General features: G+C 38.3%; 1 protein-coding gene across 3 annotated transcripts in view; it reads left to right on the forward strand.

The window, feature by feature from the left end:
- The window catches only part of TMTC1 (transmembrane O-mannosyltransferase targeting cadherins 1), a 294086-nt gene that overhangs the window by 177897 nt on the left and 103786 nt on the right, over positions 1–12403 (forward strand). For all 3 annotated transcript variants that reach the window (XM_033222533.1, XM_033222534.1, XM_033222535.1), the window contains one exon: positions 5649–5770. In XM_033222533.1, the coding sequence (XP_033078424.1) occupies positions 5649–5770 (122 nt within the window). The remainder of the gene's footprint in view (positions 1–5648; positions 5771–12403) is intronic.

Consider the following 12403-nt stretch of genomic DNA (forward strand, 5'->3'; position numbering starts at 1 on the left):
CCTGTAGATAGGTGAGCCTGGCCACTGCCAGAGTTGGAGGTGGGAGAGGCTATTAAAATTTAAATGAAAGCAGACACAGCAGTGAAATCCAGGTAGGCAACAGGGCAGCTTAGGGCTCAGTGCAGCTTCCCAGAGGGAGTGAGATAAAAGTGCATTTGTGCAGAGCTCAGGCAGAATCCAGTTGTTCAAAAACAGCCAGGCGCTTTCTGTTCCTCTAGCTTTGCATGGCCCATGCTGGTCTGAAAGCGTTCTTCTTGGCTTCTGAGTTAGAATGTTGAAGATGAAGTCAGTTTCCTATCCATCAAATGCAGTCTGTATTATCTTCAAACTTGATAGCCTCAGTAAACGTAAGGGCTTTTGTGGATTCAAAGTTCACAATATTTTAAATAAACCTGAGACCTGGATTTGTTCAAATGGAGGCTGACAGTTAAGTTTCCTGTAGATAGCAGTAGGGGTGTTGTGCCAGGAATCTAGATAAATTTAAATATGCATTGGTGACTACCGTCAAGGAATCCATAGCCTAACAGAAGAAGTAGACCCAAAAACAGATATAAAAAGGAGAGCCTAATAAGTATTCAGCCATACTAGCTGTCATCCCGGCAAATGCCTTAACCCCAGTGCTGAAGAGGGGAGCTTTACTGTCATCAGCTTCCCCTTGGATTGATAAATTGGAGGCAGACAGCTAGATCCTAGGGCTGCCAAATAAATCCTTAGGATTGAAATATAGCTGTGCAATACTTAGAATCATGTGAATACACTTGTGCCCTAAATGCAATGTACCATTTCTCTGAAACTTGGTTAGAGGTGAGAAAAAAATAGTAATAATGACAATAATTACTATAATAAGCCTATTTTCCACCTCTCTGGAAGGGAACAGCCTGCAGTGTGTATCGTCTGTGTTGAACTGGGCAGGAAGAAATCCTGTTTTTATTAACACACACACTGCTGGCCAGGGTGCATACATGTGTATCAAAGTGTGTGTGCGCACACGCACGCACGCATGTCTTTGTCTGTGAACTGCACTTTGAAAGATGAACTGAAAGTATGAAGAGGAGGGGCTAAACCGGAAGCTACTAGGCCAGACAGGTTCAGTAGCTGGATTTCCTCTGAGGCAATTTACAGCTCCGAGAAAAGCCTTGCTCTTCCCTTAGCTACTTGGCCTGATGTGTGTTTGTGCCGATGGTGACTGAGCGACCCTCTCAGCACCCCCGGCTGGGTGTTAAGACAGGATTTTCACCTCCTTTCAGCTCAGGGGGATGCTTTTCTCTCTTCTTCCCAACCAGAAAAGAAAAATCAAACCTAACACCTATAATAGCAAATCTATCACACATTTTTCCTACAGATATAACAGGTATATAGGTATCAATTCCTTTTCTTTTGTCTAGTTCATCACCAAATTAAAGCTCAGAGAAGTGAATTATTTTGTCTGAAGTTGCAGTTAATAAAATGTCATGTATTATAATGGCTGTATTATTTGCTGTCCCAATTCTCGTATCTCTTCCCTCACTAGTATCTTTGGGAATAAGTGAATTTCCCTTTGTTCTTTGTGCTAAAAAGGGATGCCCATGTGTACTTTGGAAAATGCCATGAATTTCCTCTTTTTTCTCCTCGTACTTTGTTAGGGTGTCATCTGAATCTAGTAGGCTAAAAGAAGCTACAAATTATTTAGCCAATTTTGTCACATCAGTGATCCACGGGATATAGAATCGGGTTCCCTCCTAGTCTGTCTCATTCTGGAAAATTTAGCCATGTCCATGAAGCACTTTTTTCCCAACTTTACAACTCTCTGCTTGGCAGATTGACTTGTTATTCAAATAAGTATGTTGTTCTTGAATATTTTTAATCTCTCTAGACTGAATGGGGATGAGGAAAGACAAAGAGTACTGTCATCCATTTAATTTGAAAATAGAAATTTTTTTGTGAGTATTAATTTTCTCAAAATGAAATAAAATAATGAAACTTTATTGAGTTTAGGCACTGCGCCACTGTCTTCAATTTCCTGTTTTAAAACGAAGGAAAACACCCCACAAAATTAGCAGGATAGGGTGGCAGGCTATGTGTAAGTTCACAGCTCACAACTCCCAAAAAATGGACTTCAGGTTCTCAAGACATCTTTGTAATGACCCAACTGCATTCAACGCTCAGGCATACTTGCCTCCCTTTATAGTTGTGGTACCTTGAGGATGGAAGGGATAATATTGCCTGTCCAAGTACCATTGATGTATTAGTGGCAGGGTCACTACCTGAGTCTGGACATGGACCCTGAACACTCACTCACTTTTCTTTCTATGCATAAGGGACCCTTTAGTCACTGCCTTTAGGTGAAGGTCAGTTCCATAGCAAAATGTGCAAAGTGCTCATTATCTGCCACCTGCTGACATGTCCAGTCTTATTCCGTGCTTTGTACATTACATATCTTCTCCCAAGAATGTGTCTAGCTGTGACCACCCCTCACTCCCAAATTTGTCTTCCTTATAAACATTTATTGATATTTCAAGCCCAGATGTCACCTCCACCAAAAAGCCCTCTCTGCCTACTCCCCTTCTTCTACCCAGTTTTTTCCTCTGTATACTGCCTGATACATTTATTCACTTAATTGATTTATTCAGCAAATACACTGGGAACTGAGCTAAGCACAAGTCGTGCGCCAGTGAACACAAGTGACAAGTGCTCTGTGCTCATGGAGCTCACATTCTGGTGAGGCAGACAGACAATAAAGGCAGTAAACACCCAGTTACACATGTAATTACAACTAGAATGATGTCATGAAGGAAATAAAGACTGTTCTGGTGTCTGAAGAACCTGGTGGAGGAACAGATGAACACATAGCCCTGTGGCTTTTCCATGTGCATATCAGACTTCTGGGGGAGGCTGATTGCTCCTTGACTTTTCCCCCCATCTCCACATCCCCCGCAGTGATCAGTGCCATGGGCATCCTGCTCACTGCAGGTCTCGGTGAGTGAGGGGAAGGCAGGGAGGTTGGCTGTGCTCCCAGCTGACACCCACGACTGAGATGAAGGCGCCTCCCAACCTGGTCCAACCTGGGTGAAAGAGCCAGACTCAGTCTCAAAAAAAAAAAAAGAAGAAAACACACACCATAGTGAGGAAGGTGCCTTGCTTGGCAGGGTAAGAAGGTGTGATGCTGGGGATATAAAGAGAAGCCTCTTTCAGATCCCCAGTGAGGGCTGTTTCCCAATAACCTTGATGAGGGGCCGTGAGGTGGCTCATTGGGTAAAACGGTATCTAGGAACATGGATAACAGCCTGATCATTGTTCTGTCTATACCTGCACTCCTAATTCTTAGGATGAATTACCAGGGTGTATTACATTCTCTTTAGAAACTTCTTTGGGAAGACATGAATAATTTTGTAAAAGGTATTTTAGCTTTCAAAGCATCAAAAAAAGTGATCAACTATCTCTATAAAAGTGCACCTATAAAAAGGGAATAGCAACATACTACTCAGTAACAAGCTCAGAGTAAATGAGGAACATTTGACAAGACATTGGTTCTTTGGGATCTGTTTTCAATTAGAAGAAGAAATACTTGCTCTTGATATGCAGGATTCTTGTGAAGATTTTAAAAAAATGATGTACTTTAAGGTAATGCTTATATAGTGTTGGTGGGAATGAAAATTAGTTCAGCCACTGCAGAAATAAGTTTGGGGATTTTTCATTAAATTAAAAATAGAACTACCATTCAACCCAGCAATCCCACTATTGGGTATATGCCCAAAGGAAAATCATTCTACCAAAAAGATGTCTGCACTTACGTGTTTATCACAGCACTTTTCACAATAGCAAAGACATGGAATCAACCTAGATGCTCATCAACAGTGGATTGGATAAGGAAATTGTAGTACATATGCACCATGAAATACTAAGTAGCCATAAAAAAGAACAAAATCATGTCTTTTACTGCAACATGGAGGCCGTTAGAGGCCATTATCCTGAGCAAATTAACACAGAAACAGAAAACCAAATACCACATATTCTCACTTAAGTGGGAGCTAAACCTTGGGTACAGACAGACATAAAGATGGGAACAATAGACTTTGGAGACTCCAAAAGGAGAGAGGGGAAAGGGAGGCAAGGGCTGAAAAACTTCCTATTGGGTATTATGTTCACTCTCTGGGTGACAGAAATAATAGAAGCCTAAGCCTCAGCATCACATAATATACCCTTGTAGTAAACCCGCCCATTTGGGGTAGTAAACCGTACCCCAAATTGAAAATAAAAATTTAAATGTATACAAATAAATAAACTATACAGTTTAAATTCTCAAATTGAAGTGTACTTTCTAAGCTCAAAGTATAGTCTAAATTAGAAAGATAGCTTGCAGCTTTTAAATAAAATGAATTCATTCGTTTTTTTCTTTACCCTTTTTGGTCAGTTTTGGTAGATCACGAGTTGAAGGTTTGTTGCATAATCTATTTTTTTCTTCCTTTAAATTCTGGTTCCTTTAGGTCAAAATGAGATCATTACTTATAGACCCATTAATTATTTAAGGGCAACTGTCCAATCATATGAAATCACTCTCAGAAATTATATTACCTTATATGTTTTAGTCAGTAAAACAATGATTTTAATAACATCAAGGTGACAAGTATCTCAAGATGTTTAAAATCTTTATACTTTGTATAGTTAAACTATTTGTAGCTTTTATTAGGGAATTATATTTATATTTATGAAATTCTTTTACTTATTCTTTTCCAATTATTAAAAGTAATAGACTTTAAAATTCTTAAAGGAAACATTACAAGTTGAAATATGGACAGTCTATTTGGTTTTTTTCTTAAACTTAAAAAATATATATTCTCCAGTACCTTAAGATCTGTTTTAAATATAATTCTCTTCAAATATGTCTATACCATAAGTACACATGGAAATACAAATGAGTTTTTACAATGTCATTGCAACATATTATCAGTAATAAACACAAGTTTTTTTTCTGTTAATTGTAAGTGACAGAACAATCTTTGCAAATAAATATATATAATAACAGAGGAAGTTCTTTGTCAATTTAATGAATTATTATAATGATTTTTTATTCAAAAAAATCGATGGAATAAATACTTGCTTGCCAGCCTAATTTGAGAGGTGTGAAGGTACGCTACAATTCAAATGATTCTCTCTCTATTGGCGTCCCAAATTTTATCATTAGTATTTGATTTTCTTGATGTTAAACTTTGCTTCTCCTGGTGAATTTTTTAAAGAAAATACATTATATTTTGGGAAGAAATAATTAAATTCTCTGCAGTGCCTTACTGTGTTTGATTTTAGCCAGCTTCTTTGCTCTTTGAGAATAGGGTGTCTGGAAAGACAGGGTTTCTGAATGGAGCCAGAACCCAGAAGTAGGGTTGCTCCAAAGCCAGCCCTAAACAACAAATAGTGGTCACTGACTGTATTGTGCCAATATCCACGTTTCTGGGTGGCAAATGTGTGTCGGGGTACATGTGTGTGTTTTGACACGCCAGCCATTTCAGCCTGTTGGCTTTCTCTGTTAAATTCAGCACACTGGTCAATAGGTTTATATTGGTCTAATTTATTCATTTCTTCATTGAGAACCTGAAAATGAAGGAGATGGTTAAATGCTGCCTGATGTGGAATTCAACAGAAGTTAATGTATCCTTCACTATTGTGTGTTTCAGAGATTGGAGCACAAGGAGGTTTTAGTTGGCTTGTTGTTCCTGGTGTTCCCGTTCATTCCAGCCAGCAATCTCTTCTTCAGGGTGGGTTTTGTGGTGGCGGAGAGAGTCCTTTACATGCCTAGGTAACTATTGCACGTGACTTCTTCCTATGAGACCTGCCCTCTGTCACCAGCATTGATAGTTCCAGAGAGACAGTCTTTTATGTGCAGACCATTAGATCCGCATGGGACAAGGGATGTTATTACTTCAGCTTTAAAAACAGCCACACAGAAGGTTGGATGAGAGCAAATGTCCACACGAGTACTCTTGTTTACAGTGGTTTACCTTCAGTTGCAAACTTTATAGTTTAAATGTGAAATATTGACTTGAGTATATTCAGGATTTTAGTAGCAATCATTTATCACTGCATCTATGTCTAAATGTGTGTTATTAAACATAATTATAATACTTTTCTAGAAATACTTTTTGACTTGCATGAAAGTATGATGTTCAGTAGCATGATTGTAGTTAACTTCTTTCATTTGCTCTTTTTTCAATTTAAAAATGGAAGCAATCTCAAGAAAATTTGTCCTTGGGAAAAGAACAACAATTTAAAAACTAGAAAGGACATTCAAATGTGTGTGATTACCTAATGCCACTTAGCTCTGAATGTTTGAACTGTTCTGAAGCTTGTCTGTTCTCTTGTCTTAATCAAATGTCATTGTTCCAAGGCCACTTTTCTTTTCAGATGCTTGAAAATGTCACTGAATCAGGAGACCAAGTCTTGGTTCCACCATTTATTGGTTGACTCACCTTGAACAAGACACAAAGCTTTTTTTACTCCCAGATTTTCTCATTTTTACAGTGGAGATTTTAGTAAACTTGCTAAAATTAACATTTTGGTTTATCATATTGCCTTTTAGGAAATCTCATTCTTCTTCTATAAGTATGAGCTTTCCTAAAAGGCAGTATCATAAACCAAAATGTTATGAGGAAATGAGTATTTTTTACTTATGATATTGTACTAGAAATTTTAAAACACATATCATTAGAAATGAATTTCATAATCTTTGATTCCTTCAAACCAAATACCTAACAGCTTTCTTAAGACTTTGCAGCATGTAGTTTTGACTCAGTTAAGGGGAAAGCAGCCCTTAATTGTTTACTGTGTCTTCAGCCCAATTTGGAAAGGAGATGAGTGCTTGATAAATACTATTCAATAAGAACAAAAATACAACACAATCCTTTATATTCTACATGGTTTAAGATAAGAGTCTTGTGAAGGCTTGCCAATAATAAGGAATATACCTGTAGTATAGAAGGCCAAAAAGTGGCATCAATCTGTGTTCTAGATATGTTTTTGCTTAGACCAGTTGAATATATCTTAGCTTTTCTTTGTAGTACTGATGATTCCAAATCATTCTTCATTTGATAGATATTCATACAGCCCCTCTGCCGTAAATGCTCTACTAAAATCTAAAGCTATAAAAATAAGTGAATCTCAGTGTCTGCCCTCAAAGAGTTAACTGCCAATTAACAAAATGGAATATCTCACATTAAGCATTTAATAGGTCTTAATATTTTATAAATACTATTGTATTCATTAATGCTATTTTATCATTACTTACATTGAAACTTTTATTGCATTTTTGTTATATTTCAGTCACTATTCTAAGCATGTTATATTCTTTATGTCAAGTCATTCACACTGTAGTAGTGGGTCACAGCCTGCCCCTGAAGTCAGAGGGCCTGCATTCAAATTCTGGCTTAAACATGATCATGATTCCTCTAAGCTTGTTTTCTCATCTGTATAAAATGAGAATAGTAATAGCACCCAACTCAATGACATATTGTGATCATCAAATGAAATCATTATAGGGCCGGCTGCAGTAGCTCATGCCCCAGCACTTTGGAAGGCTGATACCTGTAGATCACTTGAGCCCAGGAGTTTGAGGCCAGCCTGGGCAACATGGTGAGACCCTGTCTCTACAAAAAATACAAAAAATTATCCAGATGTAGTGGGAAGTGCCTGTGGTCCCAGCTACTCAGGAGACTAAGGTGGGGGATCTCTTGAGCCCAGAAAGTTGAGGATGTAGTGAACCATGATCGTGCCACTGCACTCCAGCCTCGGTGACAGAACCATGATTGTGCCTCTGCACTCCAGCCTGAGTGACAGAACCAGACCCTGTCTCAGAAAAAATAAATTTAAAAACATGAGATCATTATATATAAAACTTTGAAAGTATTTTGCATTATATATGGTCAATAAATACTAAGTATTTTTATTGTTGATATCAGTTCCCTGAGGTAGCTGATAACATTATTGCCATTTTATAAAAATAAAACTTGGGCTCTGAGAGTTTAGTTAACTTGCCCCAATTGGTATAGCTGATGAGTGGCAGAGCTGGAACACACATCTCTGTCTACTACAGATCTCTTACCTTCCAGACTATGTTGCTTCCCCGATAGGAACATCTTAGTGTTCTTCTCAATTACAAAATAAGAAGAAAATCTAAACATAGTGAAGGACTTTGAACTCAACTCATGTGGTAATCAAGCTTCCATACTTCTAAGAGCCCTAATATCTAGTTCTTCAGGAGCTTGGGGTTCTGGGTGACAAAGATTTGGGTGACAAAGATTTGTAAGCTCAGCAAAGTGTCATCTAGTGTAGATACAGGAGAATAATTTGTGAGGAAATAAAGGCAGTGTGAAGGGCTGGAATTTTTTTTTTTTTTTTTTGAGACGGAGTCTCGCTCAGTTGCCCAGGCTGGAGTTCAGTGGCGCGATCTCGGCTCACTGCAAGTTCCGCCTCCCAGGTTCACGCCATTCTCCTGCCTCAGCCTCCCAAGTAGCTGGGACTACAGGCACCCGCCACCACACCCGGCTAATTTTTGGCATTTTTAGTAGAGACGGGGTTTCACCATGTTAGCCAGGATGGTCTCAATCTCCTGACCTTGTGATCCACCCGCCTCGGCCTCCCAAAGTGCTGGGATTACAGGCGTGAGCCACCACGCCCGGCCAGGGCTGGAATTTTTAAGTAGACGTTTAAATTTGATTCTTCTGGAAGAGACCTTAGGTAAATGTTATGGAAGCTCATAGTATTGTCACCAACCCTTTGTGGGATATCTTATTGTAAGGGGTTCCTATTGCCCGGGCAGTATGTCCTCCAACCCCCAGAATCATGCCAGCTCCGGCTCTTCCCAGGCTGCTGTATCTTAAATAGACCTTTCTATGACACCAGTTTATTTTTTCCTAGGAATAAAATGCCCTTTTTCCTCTAGGAATAAGCTGATTTGGTTAAAATAAAAGTGCTGAATACAAAGAAAGCATCAATATTACCAACAGCAAGTGCCTGCCTCATGGAACCAATCTTGGTTTTGCTTCATTTGCAAATTCAGTAAAGAGGCACCCAAAATAAGTTTCAGTAAACCAGTTTTCATTAAAAAGATGACTTTTCCTACATCTATGCCTTGCAGCATTGCCACTAAGTCACCTTTTCCTGAGTGTTTCTCTTTACGGCTTAGTAAATCCTGGACTAACACATACCATTACTATGCCCAGCCAGGCTACTTTCCCCTTCCAGAGATGCCATCTCAGCAGATGCCAGAGCCACCTAAGCAGAGGGTGGAGGTGCTTTCCTGCCCCTTACAGGTGGTCTGGGGACTGATGAAAGGGTCAGGTCACTCAGCCAGGTTTACAGTCCTGACCTCATTTGAGAGTTTAACTTGGATTTCGGGAGACTGACACCAGAGGAATCTTAGGAATATTTGAATGGAATGCTGTACCTCTAATGAATCCATCTTTCTTCACAGTCATCATTGTAACTAAAACTGCAAGGGAGCTGTGTTCCTTTTGGCCCTGGATTCCACTGATATATAAAATTGTGCAATTGAGGTGGTCCAGGATGAGTTGGAAATTAAAGTCTGGGTAAGGAAACTTCTATGTTGTGGCTTTAGAGAGTCTCTGATGACTTCATCAAGCCATTTTATAAATATTCACAGTTTTCTTTGAAAACAGGGGACTAAGAAAAGATTTTACCTACCAGTGATGAGCTGCTCCTGTCTCAATGGAGAATGACAAACAGTTGAGCTAAGAGTTTCTGAAATCTTCCCCAGAGCCACAGAGGATTTTACAGATGCTGTAGGCATCCCGTGGATGTGTCAGAACACTGGATAATGCCTGTCCCATTTAATAAACCTACATATAGGCATTGAGAATGGTAAGAACATATCCCAAATCTTTTTTTTTTTAAACACAGGAATCATATCTTCATGAATCTCCTTCCATCCTGACCTTGACAAGAAACAGCCATTTTTCCACAGTGTTAGTATCCAGGCTCTTTTGAGGGGGGGAAAAAATGTATATACACACACACACATATACATGTATATATATACACACACATACATATACTATACATATATATACACACACATATACATATATATATACATATATATGGTGTTCTCAATGACATCCTGAAAATACAGATCATCACTTTTATGCAAAAACTCTGTATTGTTTCAGAAACTTTAGTGAATAATAGGAAAATGAAGTCAAAGGTTCAATTGGTAATCTTTCTGAGGAAGGTGAACTTTCTACTCATCAAATGTTTGTTTCAAGCTATTATGAAGCCAAATCCTAGCTTTAGATGCTCACACATAAATTTCACAGAAGTCATGTCCAACCTCACTGAAGCCCAGGTGAGTCCCTTCGATCCCACAGGGCTGATTTGACCATTTTATAAGAAAAGTGCAGAATGAGTCAGACCAACAGTGCTCTCTCATCCTCCGCCTTTATGCCTAACAATGAACAAGCCACTTAAATCTTGTGGCTTCTGTTCCTCCATATCAACCCAGAAAAGGTCTGAAATATCACCTTCCTCTCATTTGCACTTTGAAATCTGTGGATAAAAGGGACAGAAATAGGCTATCTGCTTAGCATTGCATTGCTTCAGGGTCAGAGTTTACCAGTAAAAGAAATTGGAATAATCTTTTCTTCTGGTGACAAAGCCAGTTTTGCGGATCTCGTTTTTGAACAGGCAAGAGAGTTTGGGGCTGAAATCACTCTTTTATAGAAATTTTGATCTTTCATTTTTTTCCCAGCAGAAGCATATAATTTTACGGCTATCTTTTTTGTTTTATAAAAACCACATTAAACTGCTACAATCAACTAAAATTTCTTAGAATTGATGAAGCAGAAGTAGTTGATGACAGCTCTCAAAGTTACAGAAAGTGACTGAATATTCATTCACATGCCAGATTAAAGATGATTTATTCACTTCAGTGCCAAAGAGCAAATTCCTGTGCTACTTTAGGAAGACTTGAATGAGTAGAAGGGGGAAAAGAATGAATGGGATTAAGTGAAGGCAGAAACAATATTTTGGGATACAACTGATCAAGAATGACTGAGAAAGAAATAAAAGGCATTCACATTGGAAAGGAAGAAGTTAAATTGTCTTTGTTTGCAGACAACATTAAACTTATGTACATAGGAAACCCTGAAAACTCCACTGAAAAACAGAATAAATGAATTCATTAACATTGCAGGATACAAAATTAACTTACAAAAATCAGCAGCTATTCTATACATTAACAGAAAACTGTCTAAAAAAGAAAACAATCCCATTTGCAATAGCTACAAAAAAAAAAATGCTTAGGAATAAATTTAACCGAGGAAGTAAAAGATCTCTACACTGAAAGCTATAAAACATCAATGAAAGAAATAGAAGAAATAAAATTCAATGAAAAAATTCAGTGAGAAATACAACTTTTTTGAGAAATCAAATTCAATGAAAGAAAAAATTGGAAAGATATCCTGTGTTCATGGATTGCAGTAATCAATATTGTTAAAATGCCCAGAGTGGTCTATAGATTCAGTGCGATCTTTATCAGAATGCCGTCTTGAAATCATATCTCTCAATTCAAAATGGAACTTTCAGTCTAACATGGATTAGTATTGAAACAATTCTGTAGGATTTATTTCTCAGAATGCAAAAGGAGAAAAATTACCTCTGAAGTTACACTGCCTCTGTTACCTGATTTTGGGGATCCCTTCTCATGATCCATCTGTGTGTATTTGTATGCTTCTTTGGAGTTGCTAGAAAAGAGTGAGTCAGTTTTGCCAAATATTAATATCAACAGAGAAATCACAGAAACTTGCTTTAGCAAATACAATAGGAAGAAAGCTGAACTGGGACTCCACGCAGCCCTCTCTGTTGCCCACTAGCTAGCCGTCTTGAAAGAATCATTGAATAGGGTCAGATTACTGTTTTTCTATTTGTAAAACCAGAATGTTGGCCTTGTTCTGTAGTTCCCAAATGCTGGTTTTCACTGGTTTGGAGATAAACTATGGAGTGAAAGGAGAAAGAAAGACAATCTGGTGAATTTTGCATAAAGCTAAACATATGCAGTTTTATCAAACTATGAAATTTTATGTTTCCCATATTTCTGGTATTCTTGTCATGATGGTAAGAGCAGCAGGAGGTAGATGACCCTGCATCACTTCCTTCTTCCCCATTTGCCCCCATTTTCTGAGCGGAAATTTTACTGGTTTTAGAAATAGAACATTTTTATAACCCCTCTGCTACATGATCTCTAAGGTCCCTTGCTGCTCCAAATTTTTACTGTTTTCTGATTCAGAATAGCTATCTAAAAAGGGTGTTTTTTTCCTCTTAAGCTTTATGCACTGCTTTTCCCTCACCCCCCCAACAATTTGTGGCATGTCTGTCTGTGTCTGGTCAGATTCAGTAGGATGGACCAGTGGAGAAGGGAAGA

This window comes from Trachypithecus francoisi, unplaced genomic scaffold (genome assembly GCF_009764315.1).
Source record: "Trachypithecus francoisi isolate TF-2019V2 unplaced genomic scaffold, Tfra_2.0 Lachesis_group11, whole genome shotgun sequence".
NCBI lineage: Eukaryota > Metazoa > Chordata > Mammalia > Primates > Cercopithecidae > Trachypithecus > Trachypithecus francoisi.